Source organism: Lepeophtheirus salmonis, chromosome 13 (assembly GCF_016086655.4).
Source record: "Lepeophtheirus salmonis chromosome 13, UVic_Lsal_1.4, whole genome shotgun sequence".
Lineage (NCBI taxonomy): Eukaryota > Metazoa > Arthropoda > Copepoda > Siphonostomatoida > Caligidae > Lepeophtheirus > Lepeophtheirus salmonis.
In genome coordinates this window covers 11089179-11107408 of record NC_052143.2, presented here as the reverse complement: position 1 = coordinate 11107408, position 18230 = coordinate 11089179, and the positions used below count along the sequence as shown (strand labels likewise).

At 31.1% G+C, this 18230-nt stretch overlaps 2 protein-coding genes across 2 annotated transcripts; both read left to right on the top strand.

The window, feature by feature from the left end:
• The first annotated feature begins 5649 nt into the window (after positions 1–5649).
• Positions 5650–7227, top strand: LOC121127530 (actin, clone 205). The gene is made up of 3 exons (XM_040722928.2): positions 5650–5790; positions 5863–6706; positions 6780–7227. The coding sequence occupies exons 2-3, from the start codon at positions 5873–5875 to the stop codon at positions 7074–7076; spliced, it is 1131 nt and encodes a 376-aa protein (XP_040578862.1). The 5' UTR covers positions 5650–5790; positions 5863–5872; the 3' UTR covers positions 7077–7227.
• Positions 7228–11283: 4056 nt separating this feature from the next.
• LOC121127524 (actin, clone 205) lies at positions 11284–12937 on the top strand. The gene is made up of 3 exons (XM_040722922.2): positions 11284–11424; positions 11497–12340; positions 12415–12937. Exons 2-3 carry the CDS (start codon positions 11507–11509, stop codon positions 12709–12711), a joined length of 1131 nt encoding a protein of 376 aa, XP_040578856.1. The 5' UTR covers positions 11284–11424; positions 11497–11506; the 3' UTR covers positions 12712–12937.
• Positions 12938–18230: the final 5293 nt, after the last annotated feature.

Below are 18230 nucleotides of genomic sequence, written 5' to 3'. Positions count from 1 at the left end.
CAAGGCTATTTTAGGGAACATCAGGTGCTTTGTGTTTGATTATAAAAATAGGGGCCCACACAGGTAGATTCTTTTTTAAAAAATCATTTTTTAAGAATACAGACCTATTTTTTTTTTCAATGTTTATTTGAAAAAAAATAAGAAATGTTTTTTTTCTGAAAAAAGTCTTGCATCTTAGTTTTCTAACAACAATCTAAATTATTATTTTTTTTTAAATCGAAGTCAAATTCCAATTTAAAAAATACAAAGGACTCTGTAAATTTATGTTTGTACCCCTCACTGCCTAAAATGTCTCCATACAACAAAAAAGCAACATTTGTAACATTCTCAAAGGAAAAAAAAGTCTCAATATCTGGGCAGATGAGCTACTTTGCTATCATGATATGGAAAACTATTCGTTGGCAAAAGTGGCTTATCTGAAATTATTTTCACTAGTATTTCAAAAGTTAATTTGAAGAGAAATATATCGGTCGGAAAATCAGTTTTAATTTTTTATTCAACAATAATCGTTATTGGCGTCAAAAAAATTGAAACCTTTTTCTAATATATGATATACAAAAAAAATAAATGAACTATGTATTAATTTTTTGAAGGATAATATTGTTTAATAATTTAATTTATTAGTTATGTTAATGTTGATACTGTTAAACTTAATTACCCTTGCAGAAGAAGTTTTTTATGATCAAATAAAATATAAACTGAGAAAAGATCCTGGAATGACTAACCCTCCCATATTTTCCTTTGCTTTCTTTCGGCATGCTCAAAATATGTAATTTGCTTTCTAAAACAAATATAAATATTTGGAATTAGGGTATTTTTTTAAAAATCCTGGAACTAGCATTTAAAGAATATTTTCTTTTAATCTATATTCACACATACCATATGATTTAATAAATTTACATAAAATCCAAGTAAATTTACATACTTTATCTTTAACGAAACGAATGTTTAAAAAATAGAAATGTAAATGTTACAATAAATATGTCTATCAATAATATTGTTTTTGTGTTCAGTTTTAACGAAAATAATAAATATTTTTCTCTTTTAGCAGTTATTACGTGATTATCAATTTTATATTGTCATCGAGTTTTCTTTGTTTTCTTTTTTTATATGTAAATTTGAGGGTACTAGTAAAAAACGTCGAATAGACAAAACGTAGAACGTACAAAAGTTAGAAAAAACAATTTTTATGTATATATTTTAGAAAAATAAAATGCCAAAACAGATCTGAAGACATAGCATTTGGTAATCCTGAGGGATTTATTTTCGGCCATTACATGCTCCTCTGCAAAATAATATATTTTTTGTGCTTGGTATTTGAAATTTTTATGAAAAATAAATCAAAAACTTATAGCTTTTCACAAAATTTTTAAAAAGTACAGGTGTTCATAAAAAATCAAATTCTTTGAAAAAAAATCTAAATATACAATTTTATGAGTAAAAAAATTTTGAACATTGAATTTTCTGAAAATGATTTCAAAAATTCACAGCTGCTCAGAAAAAAATCAATTTCTTGGGAAAATTAAATTTCAAATATTGTTTGTTTTTTTAATTTCAAATTTACACTTTGATATTTAAAAATTTTCAAAATCCATTAGAAATTAAATATAATTAAAAAATTTAATTTTTTTAGAAATTAAATAAAATTTCAAATATTAAATTTATAGAAAAAAAATACAAATATTACATTATTGAAAAAAAAATAAATATTAAATTTTGTCCTAAAAAATCAAAATTACTTACTTTTTTTTTTGGGGGGGGGGGGATTTTTATTTTTTGCAACTTAGAAAAAATATATATAGGTAAATAAATATCAGTAATAAATAATATTATATAAGAATCGGAATTGCAAATTAAACAATATTTTCCCTATCCCAGTTCTAAAAAAAACACCTGATTTTTTTTTTAACCTCCGTTTAATCGTCCCATCACTAGTCTTATTAATATTTTCCATGATAGTTTGAAGGCACAATACAATAAGCATAAAAACTCTAGTTATTACTGCAAATAATCCTGCATATCACACATCAATCCAGATAAAAAGTCAGTTCTACAAATAAACTAAAACTATTGTAACATTGCAGTAGTACTAGTCTTGTCAAGTTTAATACAAGTCTCAAAAGATACTCGAAACATTTCAAGTTTATGGCATTACTGGACACTGGGTCGAGCAAAAGCATAATTTCCTATGATTTATATAGCAGACATGGATTTCTTTACAATACCACGAATCAACGGTTGTTTAATGCAAGTAATGATCCCATAAAATTTAAGGGCATACCTCAACTTGAAGTGTAAAAATATTATTGTTGATGCTATCATTACTTTGTCCATAGAAAGGAACCTTCCCATAGGGATAAATGATAAACATAATTTATTAACTAACTAAAAATGCTCCCCAAATTTAATACAAATATACAGTGAACGTAATAAATAGTTGTTTTTTTAAACGTAAATATACGTTCATTGGTAGCAATTTCATCATCCCTCCAGATCTCATGTTTTTCACTTTCTTTGTTCCATTAATTTTTTGGGTTTCGAAATATCCTCATCAATATTTTCCGTTCTACGCTTGGTACCTTCCATGTTTTGTCTGTTCATCGTTTGGTACCTTCGACGTTTTGTCCTTCGACGTTTTTCCTTTTTACATTTTGTCTCTCGACTTTATGTCCGGGCACCAAATTTGATATTCTTCCCATAAATTAAGAAACAACTAAAACTAATTAAGCTCTAACGAGTTTATTTTGGATATTGATTTCTAATTACCACTTGAGCCTCTTGACTGCTCAGTGCTATCATTTACACCAGATATTAATAAATTGAGTCATATTTTTTTTAATTAGAAGAAACCCCCATCGTAAATAATAAACAAAAGGGACCTTTGGCTTTAACCTACTTGCAAAGAATTTTGATAAGAACTGATTTATATTATAAACCTTTTCTTAGCCGGGAGTATTATACATATATCTGTGGGGAACCATCAAAAATGACGGGAATAAAAAGTTTCTTTCTTAAGCAATTTGTATCCAAGAAAAACTTTTCTTTACTTTTTATGTAACACCAGGAGAAATCCACCACAACAAAACGTACATAGAATTGAGGACAAGCACAAAAAAATAATTTTGTAAGGGTTTTCTTTTTCCCCTAGTGGAAGATATTTAACACATTTCTTTCTCCTGTATTTATTTTCTCCATTAACACTTTTTTTACTTCTTTTTTTTTTTTTAAGAAAGAATCATCATTCCATTTCTGAAGAAAGAAGTTATAGCAGATGTGAAGATGAAAAATACAAATAACAGAAGAAGTAGTAGAAAAATACGTGACACTCACTTTGAAAATGATCTTTGATATGAAATGACAGAAAAATGTGCATACATTTGAAGATAATTATTGTATAGTTGAGGTGTACATAGTTGTCAAAACCAAAGTTATGTTTTGATTTTATGTTCCAAGACTTATGAAACCATTTTCATATATCTTTTAGTCTACATTTTACATTCCGAAATGGACAACTTTCCACTATTTGGTGTTTTAAAAAAAATCAACTATAAAGTAATTTTTTCATACCTAATTTCACCATTGTACTTTTTCTCCGATTTGTAAAAAAAAAAAAAAAAAAAAAAAAAAAAAAAAGAATCACGATACACCTCGTATTTTCTCAAAATATGTAAATTTAAAAATAATTGCCCTTCGGGGAATTTATAAATCTAACTTAAATCTAACCTAAGCCTCCTATGGTGCTAAAAATATTTAAGTACATTAAATATTTCATACTAGCCAAAAGAACTTATACGAATAATTAATTATTGACTTTCGTTGACAATGAACGAATCAAAATAATGAAAGAATTGATGCTGGTGGTTTAAATGCCGGCTGTCTTTTTCATTTATCAATGTCAAGGAGAGTATTTTGAGCAACTTGGGGTATAATGACCTTATTTTCAAATATTTCTTATTGTTATATAGGTATTAGTACTTTGATAATGTTACTTTGTATTCCATAAATAGTTTTTCAAATTCCAAATTAATTGTAATTAAAAATAAAGTTTATATTAATAAGAATAGTATGTCAATTTAAAAACAAAACTTTTAAGTCTACATTCAACCTTGAATTATAATTTTCTATACTTTGACATATTCAATTACTTGAATGATCTCAAAATAACTAATTAGATGAGCTATTAATGAAAAAATACATACATATATATATATGTATATACAATATTTCAGTAACTAGTTTTTTTATAAATTCTATTTTTAGTTCCGTGTTTAATAATGAAACATTCGTTAAGACTTATTTTGATAAACAAATAACTTTCAAATAAGACCCCCAAGATTCAATACTTTTTAATAACTTAACCCTTGATAACATCGAAGGGTTAGGTGCAGCTATTTTCGGTATTCTAGGCATCAATAATATCAAAAAATACCTTCAACAATTAATCTACGGTTCCAAAAATTGCAATAATTTATTTTTTGGATGACTCAAGATTTCGAGAATACTATGTATGGAGAAGCAATTCGTAGCCTAATCCACGCAATTTTGCCGGAATTTTCAATGATTTGTGATACAATTTCAAATCAAATTCTAGATAAAGTAGCACTTTTTTTTCTTCAAATAAGACCGGTCTTTCATGATTTCATGTTTCAACACTCCAATAATACTACATTATAAGTGTTATTGATAGTTTAGCACTTTTCGAGGTAATCAATGAATATTATAACATACACATCTTAGAATACTGATGATATAACCTTACTTGCCGGGTATTGTGTTTTCTACACTTTGGATTTGATTTATAGTATACAGTTCACTCGGATAACTGTCAATTGCACTCTGTAGTGTAATGATTTCGCCACGTTTCATCTATAATCACATATAATATGAGCAAGTGCGACACCCAGTAGTCACACTGCTTTTGCATGGCCAAATATTTATGCGCAATATCCCCAACACGTTCGTTTGATATCTATAAAGTCTCAGCTACACTGATCAACTTCATTTCCCAATTATTTTTATCCTTTTGTATGATTTTGGGATAACTGCCTCCCTTGAACGTCCATTGCTTGTATTGTATATTAAACTTGAAAGTTGAGCCTTGGCTTCAGCAGTATTTTATCTTTCGAACCAAATATTCCACAGCTGACAAGCTTATATAATGTACATGTATCGTTTTAAGATTAATAGTAACTTAAAAATGAGGATACTTAATTATTGTGGGGTTATCTATGTGAATGACTACGAACATTTCAGACGGCCTAATTTACCAATATATACGAAATGATGTAAATATGTTTTTTGTTTAATTATATTCGTATACGTGTGTTTTAGTTCATAAAACCAATATCTTACTAAATTATAAAGATAATACAAAAATTTTGATGATAATTTTCATAATTCAATGAGAGTTTATTCGATTGCTGTATCACTGTGGGTTTCTAGAACAGATTTCTTCTGTAGCTCAAATTATGGTATATATGGTGCTTATGGAGTATTTTTAAGAAGCTTGAGATTGTCCTAAACTATATTTATAATTTATCTTGAACTCATTTTAATTGTTTGTATAATACTTTTTACCTTATATGGAAGTATTTAAGGTACTTTCCTCTGACATTTAAGATTTTTCTGCAGTAAGACTAAAAGAGTTTTTCCTCACCCAAAAAGGTTAGAGAAAGCTTAAAAAGCAATCCTCATAAATAGTCTGTGATCCACAGATTTGCAGTCAGTTCATCTCCAAAGAGATTCGAGTATCAGTACATCTTTTTCTCTTTCTCTTTAAGACAAATACAAGTACTTAATAATGAATTGTGCTGAGAGTGAAAAGATAAGACACTAATTCAACTTCTTCTTCTTGTTTCATAGGCGAATCATCATGTGTGATGACGAAGTTGCGGCACTTGTTGTAGACAATGGATCCGGTATGTGCAAAGCAGGATTCGCTGGAGATGACGCTCCCAGAGCTGTATTCCCCTCCATTGTCGGTCGCCCAAGACATCAAGGTGTCATGGTGGGTATGGGACAAAAGGACTCTTATGTTGGAGATGAAGCTCAATCCAAGAGAGGTATCCTCACCTTGAAGTACCCCATTGAACATGGAATCATCACCAACTGGGATGATATGGAAAAGATCTGGCATCATACATTCTACAACGAACTCCGTGTTGCACCCGAGGAGCACCCCATTCTTCTTACAGAAGCCCCTCTTAACCCCAAGGCCAACAGAGAAAAGATGACTCAAATCATGTTTGAAACATTCAACTCCCCTGCCATGTATGTCGCAATTCAAGCTGTCCTTTCCCTCTATGCCTCTGGTCGTACCACTGGTATTGTCCTCGACTCTGGAGATGGTGTCTCCCACACCGTTCCCATCTATGAAGGTTACGCTCTTCCTCATGCCATCCTTCGTTTGGATTTGGCTGGTAGAGATTTGACCGACTACTTAATGAAAATCCTCACTGAGAGAGGTTATTCCTTCACCACCACTGCTGAACGTGAAATCGTCCGTGACATCAAGGAAAAGCTCTGCTATGTTGCTCTTGACTTTGAACAAGAAATGGCCACTGCCGCCGCTTCCACTTCTCTCGAAAAGTCCTATGAGTTGCCTGATGGACAAGTAATTACCATTGGTAACGAGAGATTCAGATGTCCTGAAGCCCTTTTCCAACCCTCATTCTTGGGAATGGAGTCCTGCGGCGTTCACGAGACTGTAAGTCCCTCCCTATTGCTTAAGCTACAATACTCTCTTACCCTCATTCTCTATTATTTTTTCTATATTATAGGTCTACAACTCAATCATGAAGTGTGATGTCGACATCAGAAAGGACTTGTACGCAAATACCGTTCTCTCTGGAGGCACCACCATGTACCCAGGTATTGCTGATCGTATGCAAAAGGAAATCACGGCTCTTGCTCCTTCTACCATCAAAATCAAGATCATTGCCCCACCTGAGAGAAAATACTCTGTCTGGATCGGTGGCTCAATCCTTGCTTCCCTCTCCACCTTCCAACAAATGTGGATCTCCAAACAAGAATACGACGAATCTGGCCCTGGAATCGTTCACAGAAAGTGCTTCTAAAGAGAAGAATACATATTTGCATATTCTTCTTTACTACATAATTACTATTTGGCCATACAATTTTCAAACTTACTGCCAAATAGATTTTATATAATTAATCAAAGACTCATGAAATAAAGAATATAAGATAGCATAATAATACAAATTAAAACATCTCAGACACTTTTTTCTACTGCAGCATTACTGTTCAAGTATGCTGATTATTAATTGTAGGTATGTTCCATTAAATTATTATTCATAAGGGGTGAAGTGAATACAGTTTTTTTAAGATACATTTCATAGACTCATACGTATGTATTTATATACATACGTATGAGGGTATTTAAAGGTCAACTCTCCACATCTGCTTATGTATGTATATTGTGTATGCTATGGAAATAGAGACATAAACAATTTTATAACATTTGAATGAAGAAAGAAAATAAAAACATGCACTACAGATTACCATGTTCATACAGATTTGGAAAATAAATTTAGAAAAATAAGTTAAACAAATTGAAAAATTATCTCTTTTTAAAATGCGTATTTATCTTTTCTATAAAATGAATACAAACATGAACACTGAATGGGATGACAAAAAAATATATTAATAAAGGATAAGGTGTTTAATTTGGTAAATTTTTGGATTGAAATGACTTACTTATAGTTTTATATCTTATTTATTCTTAGAATACTTCCCTTTATATCCCTATTGATTTCTCTATTCTAGGGTATCAAAGTATGCAAATTTTTGATAACAAAATACTACTACTATATATTTTAGTAGGGGTTTTACACGTATTACTACTTATGATATATTTTTCTAATTTAACACCTTTTTTACTATTTTTCAAACATCAAGCACTATCCTCCTATTTAATTATCTTTCTAAAAATAACGTCGACTTTGTTGGTAAAACTCCCAAGTTTTGCTCTTCACTTGTGAATACCCAAAGCTCACATAGAAGCTCCTTTAATTGTGTTGATAATTTTTGCAGAAATTTTGCTTAATTGGGGGCTATGCGTGTACTTCCTTGGAGTGTTTTGTCACTCCAACATTAAAATGGATGTTTAAGCAATTTAAGAAAAAAAATTCCCTTGTAATTATCATGGCTAGAGATTTCAATATAAAGCTCAAAAAGTGTAAATATTTTCAACCAAATTATGTTAATTCTTACTTTAAACTCTCGTTCTTAAATTTTTGACACTCCTTGCCAGAGTCCCATGTAACTTTTATGATGAATAAGAGAGAGTGCAACAGACACACAGGGAACATATATGTAGATAGTTCCTAAGGAAAAAAAAATAATATTATTATAAAAAAGCTTTAATCATGAATAACCATGCATGCAGCTAAGTATGTTTTTCTTTCCTTTCCTCCTTTTATATTCGTCTAATGTATGTATACAAATTATGCAGGGTTATTCCAGTCCACTAGAATTACATGCCCATATGTATCTCTATATAGCTTTATAACCAAAAAAAAATCACGTCACGAGCAGCTGTGAGCTAGTTTCTTAATTCAGTTATACCAAAATTTAAGTTTCAGTTTGTGTCTTCTCCTTGCACTCTACAAAAAATCCCATCCCTATTCCCTACAGTTTTTGGTAGAGTTGTATAAAATATGACTTAGAAACAGTGTGAGATGTTTCTACATTCGGGATTTTAAGCAATGTTTTATATATATATATATATAAATTATTTAATTGAAGAGAACCTCTAAGTGTACAGTAATCAGTAGTGTATATGTTCATGAATGACTAAGATTCACTCAGAGGGTTTGTCAGGGAGTTATTGGTGTAAGTACTTTATGAACTCAGAGTATAATTGATTATTGACATGGCAGTCATTCCTATCTCTGTCTTTGCTAGATACAGAGAGGGACATTTGTTTATTTTTTTCCTCTCGCAGCTAATTGAATAAAAATCCATGACAACTTATGTAGTTTCTCTCCTTCAAAATGTTATTTAAATTGTTTGGTTTACAAAAACATTTGTCAGGTTCTTTTTTTAATATATCCACAGATAATATTTTATAAAAATCTAGTTATAGGCTTTTCCACTCTACAAAACCGTACACGGAGTCTGAATAGTAATTATGTCTACGGGACATTAATTAATAGAAGTTTGGATGTGCAATCCGGATCATCAACAAGAGAATTCTTCGCCCAAGCATTCTTGAAATTGTCAGAGTTGACATGTTAATTTTCAGTTTCTTTTATCTCTACATATAGCTAGGTCATATTTATACCAATCTAATAAACAATATATTTGCAATAATTTGAACAGATACCTCAATAAAGCTCTGGTGGTACTACAGATATTTCTTGCAGAATCAAATACTTATTTTATATTAATAAAGCAAAGTTTTTCGGTCGAGGCATCATTTTTGAGTGTGCACATCATATTTTGAAACTACGTACTACTTGATTTAAGAAATAACAATGTAGGAACAGAGGAGAGGAGGGACTCAGAGTCAATCCGTGTACTGAGGAATGAGGCCAGAGGAGATCATATCTCATTAAGTAAAGCACCACTTATTTCTTTTTTCTACCATGACCCATTATGGTATAATTACAGGATGAAAGTAATAGGTACCTATCATGGAGAGAAACTTCTTTCTCATCAAATCCATGAACTCCTAAAGCAGAACATTACTATAATCATAGAATAATAGAAATGTACAGTACAAATTCAAAAGGTTGTCTAATCCTTGGAGAAAAATTATTCGAGCAATTGTAATGGATTGAGTCGAGTTCTCTCTCCTAATACTTCAATAATATATTCATCGTTTTGCGAAGCGTCGCTTCTTTGCAATTAGCAAAAGTTATTTCCTTATTGTTCAAATGTTGCAATAATTGAATTTCAACTATCTGTTGTCACTGTCTTAAATTTTGAGATAGAAAGAGAAAATATGACATGCAGAAAAAGTTATAAAATGTACCCCAAAATATTAACAATGAATGTATACAACTTTAGAATTGAGATTTGAATAGAGTTATTATTTTTGATTTATTATAACTAATTCATAACGGACTTAAGAAATTCATCAACAACTACTTATAGACTTAAAATGAACTTCAAATAAAGCTACAAACTAGAACTAGGTTGGATAAAAAACATATTCAATGACTTGGAGCAAATACTTGAAACTCTAAGTCAAATACTTTAGACTTGTAATTATTGACTTTTTCTCTCGTTTGACTCATGCATAGGCGTAGAAGACGGATGAACAATTGTCTTCCTTAAATTTAGAGAAACATTTGGGCAATTAATTTACTATATTTGGTCTTTTATAAAATAAAAATAAGTCAAAAAAAAAAAGTCATTCTCCTAAATATTAGGGCAAAATTAAGATTTCCCTTCTTAAAAATGTTCGTCTTGACATAGAACAATGATCATTAAATATCCATGATAGCATAACAAAATCTCTGAATCTTTGATAATAGAATTAATAACGAAATATTTTATTAGTCAAATGATTCTTATTTTTATTGCCCAAAGATTTGTAACTTTTGCAATTAAAATAATACCAATAACATATTGTACCTACCTATGAATGTACAAATTATATTATTGCTCTTTACAAAAACAAAACAGACAGACAAATAAATCCTTCAAAAGAAAAGGATAAAATATTGAAACAACAGAAACTATTCACAATGTAATGAAAAAAATAATGTTTTTTCCAAATATAATTCGTCTTTCTACATAAAATTTATGTACTAATGCAAATATCATAAAAGATCTACTTTGATACAATGTGCTTTAATTATTTGACTAGCAAATTCAAATAGTACAATGGTCTTATTCACATGAGTAAAAATGATTACTAGTCCTCAATCAAGGGCACAAAGGACAAAAAAAGTTGTTATAAGAATTCTTTTGTATTATGTATATTGTGCTTATGTGATGAATATAAAAGGATTAGAGAAGCATACCAAATTGTATTTTTTAGAATAGTTTAATTACACATGTATGTATTTTGTATATCAATACAAAATATCGTTTAAAATGAAACAAAATTATTTATATTTTTTAAATTACGTACATAAATGTGTAATATGCAAAGTGGCCAAAATAGCTAGAATAATTAAGGAGCTAATCAAATTAGACCCAAGTCTATTTTTATTCTAAGATTGAGTGAAAATGTATTACCTTATATGGAAGTATTTAAGGTACTTTCCTCTGACATTTAAGATTTTTCTGCAGTAAGACTAAAAGAGTTTTTCCTCACCCAAAAAGGTTAGAGAAAGCTTAAAAAGCAATCCTCATAAATAGTCTGTGATCCACAGATTTGCAGTCAGTTCATCTCCAAAGAGATTCGAGTATCAGTACATCTTTTTCTCTTTCTCTTTAAGACAAATACAAGTACTTAATAATGAATTGTGCTGAGAGTGAAAAGATAAGACACTAATTCAACTTCTTCTTCTTGTTTCATAGGCGAATCATCATGTGTGATGACGAAGTTGCGGCACTTGTTGTAGACAATGGATCCGGTATGTGCAAAGCAGGATTCGCTGGAGATGACGCTCCCAGAGCTGTATTCCCCTCCATTGTCGGTCGCCCAAGACATCAAGGTGTCATGGTGGGTATGGGACAAAAGGACTCTTATGTTGGAGATGAAGCTCAATCCAAGAGAGGTATCCTCACCTTGAAGTACCCCATTGAACATGGAATCATCACCAACTGGGATGATATGGAAAAGATCTGGCATCATACATTCTACAACGAACTCCGTGTTGCACCCGAGGAGCACCCCATTCTTCTTACAGAAGCCCCTCTTAACCCCAAGGCCAACAGAGAAAAGATGACTCAAATCATGTTTGAAACATTCAACTCCCCTGCCATGTATGTCGCAATTCAAGCTGTCCTTTCCCTCTATGCCTCTGGTCGTACCACTGGTATTGTCCTCGACTCTGGAGATGGTGTCTCCCACACCGTTCCCATCTATGAAGGTTACGCTCTTCCTCATGCCATCCTTCGTTTGGATTTGGCTGGTAGAGATTTGACCGACTACTTAATGAAAATCCTCACTGAGAGAGGTTATTCCTTCACCACCACTGCTGAACGTGAAATCGTCCGTGACATCAAGGAAAAGCTCTGCTATGTTGCTCTTGACTTTGAACAAGAAATGGCCACTGCCGCCGCTTCCACTTCTCTCGAAAAGTCCTATGAGTTGCCTGATGGACAAGTAATTACCATTGGTAACGAGAGATTCAGATGTCCTGAAGCCCTTTTCCAACCCTCATTCTTGGGAATGGAGTCCTGCGGCGTTCACGAGACTGTAAGTTCCTCCCTATTGCTTAAGCTACAATACTCTCTTACCCTCATTCTCTATTATTTTTTTCTATATTATAGGTCTACAACTCAATCATGAAGTGTGATGTCGACATCAGAAAGGACTTGTACGCAAATACCGTTCTCTCTGGAGGCACCACCATGTACCCAGGTATTGCTGATCGTATGCAAAAGGAAATCACGGCTCTTGCTCCTTCTACCATCAAAATCAAGATCATTGCCCCACCTGAGAGAAAATACTCTGTCTGGATCGGTGGCTCAATCCTTGCTTCCCTCTCCACCTTCCAACAAATGTGGATCTCCAAACAAGAATACGACGAATCTGGCCCTGGAATCGTTCACAGAAAGTGCTTCTAAGGTGCATAGAAGTATTTCATTATTACGATATCATGGTTTTATAATGATAAAGTTTGTTATTCAATATGTTCATGTGATTGTACCAATCTTTTAAATAGGATTTATAAATATATGCTCAAGATATAAAATATATAATTTTCTACTTGACAATATGAATAATTTGTGATGAAATGCTGTCTAGGACCAAAAAGATGATGAAATAAATTAATGCAATTTTATAAAATAAGTTTGATACGACTATTATTTTTTGATGAAACCAATGAGTATCCATGACATACATTTTACTCGTAGTTTAAAAATATTACCGACCTAATATAGAATAGTTCCTTTATAGATTTTGAAGAGTGTTATATAATATGTATTTGTTGAACATCTACATATATTGATTTACCAAAAGTCGCAGTAAACATTTGGAATAAAATATTACTATTATTTTTTTCTTTGCCAAGAGGCTAAATTTATTCATACTTTTAGGAATTCAATTATAGGCTTCCATAAGACATAATAGCGGTGTCATAAGCATATATACAAACAAAAAAAGGTTAGGTTAAAAAAACTTAATAAGAACAACATGTGAACATAATGTAAAATACGGATATAAATAACATCAATAAAAACTATTGAAATGACAAAATTTTCGCTATTTTTTTGCTACTTTGATGGGCATCTCCTCGATTGGTAATATATATTTTAGGGTGGTGTCGTTTGATGATCATTTCGTGTATACGACTTGTTGCGTTTAATGTTAATTTGCTTTCACTTTCTCTTCTTCGTTTTCAGTGAAGTATGCCAAGAATTCATGGTTACCAATAGGTGCTCCAAAATTATTCGCCAAATTATCTACTACCTGTTGGCATATTTCTTTTAGTACTCTGCAATACCAAAAAAAAAAAAAGAAGGCCTGTTTTCTCCTTCTTATCTTTGCAGAAAATAAAAAGGATTTTTCTGGCCATAAAATAACTTAGATCGTATTTCCAGCGTTGCAGACAACAAGTGGTATTTGAACCATTTTTCTGAGGATGTCAGCAATCGGTTTTCTATTACTTGGACAATTCCTGATGCCTCTTTTTTGGTGATTCCTCTTCTTCGCATTTAAGAGCTAAAGGGGTCAAGGGTGTTTGTCTGGAATATCCTCCTAATTTGTAACGTAAAGACCGTACATGCTCTCATTCTGAAGGGAGCTATTGCCCTTTCGGAACAAGAAAGATTCCTAACTATTTTTATTAGAGGGAAGTTGAGCCATTTGGTTTATCAGCACATGAACCCCTGCACCGATATCTGAGGAAAACTGTATGTACTTCAGGGAAATTGAAACGTTAGTGTATGGGGAATTCCCAGTCCAGGAAGAGTTCAAGTTTTGAAACAACTTCCACACAGCCCTCACTCAGTCGTTTCATACGCTCAGAGTATTGGGAAAGTTTATCAAGGACTACTTTATAGCTCACCTGTGGTTTGTTTATAAAATGGTTAAAAATGAAACACTAGGATTTCTTGCTCGTCCACATTTTCCTCACCCAGTAGAGTTCACTATTTTCCACATTTCAGAAATATTTATCATGGGCTGCCCCCATTCTTCAGTAGGTCATGAAGTCTGGCGTAAGATAATTTTTCTCTTTTTCATCTGAAGGAATGTACTTTGTATTTCAATTAATTTTTGTGCGATTTTCTTACTGTATGGAGTAACTCTGCAGAGGTTGCAACACTTTTGGTAAAATGAATGTGTTCCATGCAATGATTGTATCACTCATGTATTGTATTTACTCAAGGTCCTCCTAATTTATATAAGTATGACGAGAGGGCCGTCACGAAAGACTAATGTTAATTCATCAGCGTAAAAGAGACTTTTCGAGTTACTTTGGATAGTTTTGGCATTTGGGATTCTATCATCCTTCTGAATGTCTTGAAGCATTTTATCAATCCCAATATTAAATAAAAATGTTGATATAGAATCTCCTTGTTTGACTCCTCATTTATTTTCGAATAAAGTCCCTGTACCTCAAAGTTTTTAGGGACCTTGCTAAAATAATTCCAACCATTCTTATGATAAACTCGCCAAATCCTTTCTGGTATAGCCTACAGATTATATATTTATTTTTTCTACTATGATTCAAAATTTCAACACTGATTTACGGACCATAGAAATGCAGATAATTTTAATAAAAGCTTATACATAAATTGCATAAACCTCAATAAATATTCTAAAAGTCAATTTTTGTAATTGGAAAGGAAGCGATTCTTCATGTATTTACATGTACGAATATTTAGATAGCTATATATAAGAAAAGGGGCGAACCCAAGACCACGTGATCTATAAATGGAGGAAAAAGTTGCATACATACATCATGAGGGGAAATGATAAGGTGATATCATTTGTGGTATCGTAAAAAAACAACTTTTTGTAGGTCTCACGTCCATCTTTTCTATCAACTCTCAACCTTGACTAAAAAAAAGGATACATTTGAAGAGAAAAAAAAATGGTAACTAGCCTTCTATCTTTTTCGTATTGCAAATTGTTTGTTATTATTAATAGAATAGTTATTGATTATTATAAACATTATTTAACTGTTAGCGGTTGTGAATATATGTTACTTGAGTTATTGTTACGGATTCGGATTTGACTTGAACTGGAAAATATATGCAGTGATTTGCTACCAGAGTTGTGTCTAAATAGCTGTCATTTCGACACAAAATCTATAATCGGGACACAACTACACAAAAAATGAAGATTTAGTCATAGACAATATGGACTTTCCGTATTCCGACTTGTATCTATAAAAATAGCATTTGTTTAATTAATAAATTCCTCAAGTTTTTCATAATAAAGCATATAGAAAAATATAATTTTATAACCGTTAACTTTTAAAACTTGAGTATACACTTAACAGTTCTCAATTTTTGTATCATATCTAAAATAACATTTTATTATCTCAAATATATATTTGTATTTAATATTTAATCTACTCATAATTATAAAAGGAATTTTTGAGTTATTTTTTAGGGACTGGGGCTTTATCCTGACAAACAAGTAGGTCTATGGACTTGGAGTGGCTTTGCTAGTAACAGATGGACTTGAATAAAGCTCTGCCCGTTAGTGAGAAAAAAATAGATCCCATCGACTGGAACTATATGTATATTTTCGTACATCTAACATTTATAAGTTCTTATGTTGAAATTTGAAATTTTTATTGATAGATTAAAATCATTATAATAGCCCTTGGCCATTATGTGTTATTAATAATTATAAACATAATAGTAATTTACTACTCTATGTTGAGCATATAAATATTTCCCTTTATCCAATATTTTTTTATTAATTAATTAGAATACATATATAAATTATTTAAAAACGAAAGCTTATGTGTGTTTTTTATTTAATTAAAAAACATAGTATAACAAACTTTTTTTGTTTTTTAACTTTAATCATAATACCATGGATTAAGTATAGTTGTACAAATAATATAAATATAGTTTTTGCTTTGCTTTGTGTAAGTATTTAATAATAAGTTTAAATTCAAAATGCATATATATATACAATAGGTACATTAATATACTTTTATACAAAGTATGTAAACTGCATAGTTTCAGTAAATTTGAATGTAGTTAATAGCGAGAAAAAACAGTATTAATTATTTAAGTACAATTATTTATTAATGTGTACACGTCGCAGCTCTTTTTAGCAAAATTGTTTAACCAATACATCACGAAATCATAAATAAATTTTTGATTGTTATTACAATTAAGGTACAATCTTAGGAAGATACATAATTTATTTACATAGATTTAAACTATTAAGAAAACTAAGTTTCTCTATTTCAATAACAATAACATATTTTTGATCTATATTGCATGTAGCATCGAGTGTCTATGCAGGGTGTACTATATATAATTTCTCGCTGAGGTATATCATATACCGGGGTGTCCTCACATAACGTGATTTCAAGAATCACGGATTTTGTATAACGTGGTACTTAAAATTTTACATCGTTTGGATCTAAGAAATAGCAATGTAGTCCTATTAATGAAATATCGCAGGCGTTCTGCATGTAGCATCGAGTGTATAAACAGGGAGAACTATTTTTGTTATAAAAAATATAGAATAACGAATGTGATGCATAATTAGAATTAGTGATGATTGTGTGGAGGTAAAGCACAGCCAGTGATGGGTCTAGAGACAAAAACACTTCCAAACTCATCACATTATACCAAAAAAGATTATCAAACTCTTATTATTATTCATTTATTCTTCAGGAGAGAACATATATGAGTGATGTAAGTATTGAGTAGCTACGTGTGAGCGTGTTTATAAAAATTGGAGAGTAAGATAGAGCATTTATTGGGGAGATATCTTCTCTATTATTAAAGAAAAATCTGTCTTTTAGACGCCTAGTTACTTCTGGCAGTATAAGAAAAATTTCACGTAGTAGTTAAGAAATAGAGAAATGACTTAGTTTTTTTTAAACAATAAGGTGATTGTATCACTTAAAATAACTTATATATGGTAGGAATGCAGCGGTCCCAAAATTTTAACGTCTGGTTCATCCCCGTCCTAAATCTTAAGGACACGTCCCAAATGAGAGCGAAAGTTGTCCCATTGATTAAACATTGCTGCATGAGATCTTCACCAAACAATCTTGACAAATTTTATAAGAATAATAAGTACTTAAAGTATCTTTCATCAACTTGAATTTTTGTAATTATTCTTAATTTACAGGCCATTTAAATTTTACTTAGCTAATTCAATTACTAAACTGCGGTAGATTATTATGATGTTGGAAAAATGATGTTAGATAGAAAAGTTGCTTTAAAATTTAGGACGTTTTTCGAAAAATTTTGACAAGGATAAAGCGTGGGACGGATTATAAATCCCATATTAAGATCCGAAACAACACTAATACTTGCTAATTACTAAATCTATTAATTTTACCTTCCTTCTTATATATAATAGGGAAGGGTTTCCGAATATGCAGGCAATGGATTACCTCTTTGTGGACTTATATTGCAATTTGAATAGAAATGTCGGCATATTTTAAGTGGAATAGCCAAAAAAATTATGGATGAACGATAGCTTTTGTAATGTTCGAATAATTGGTCAGATGGAGTATAAGTAAACTTTATAGTATTACAATAACTCCCTCTGACCTACAAATTGTCTTAGAAGTCCATATACATAATTTTTCTTTTCTAGGAGCGATTGAGTATCGAACCTAAGAAACTTTAGTTCAAGAGAATAATCTCTTCAGAGCGTATTGTTCATTAATCTATGTCACTACATAAAACGATATTTCAGAGATATTTCTCTTTTTCAAAAGGATTATGACACACAACGACTTCATAGCTCTACACAGCTCTGCTGGCTTCAAGAGCGTACGCAGGATTTTATGAGGGGAGAGGGGATTTTTTTATAAATTAAAGTTAAATAAATTCCCTCTGACTTAATAGGACAAAATGGCTTTTTTTAGAAACGAAACTTTTTAATAGTTTTTTTATGCTGTTTTCCATTTCAACATACAATTTTAGGC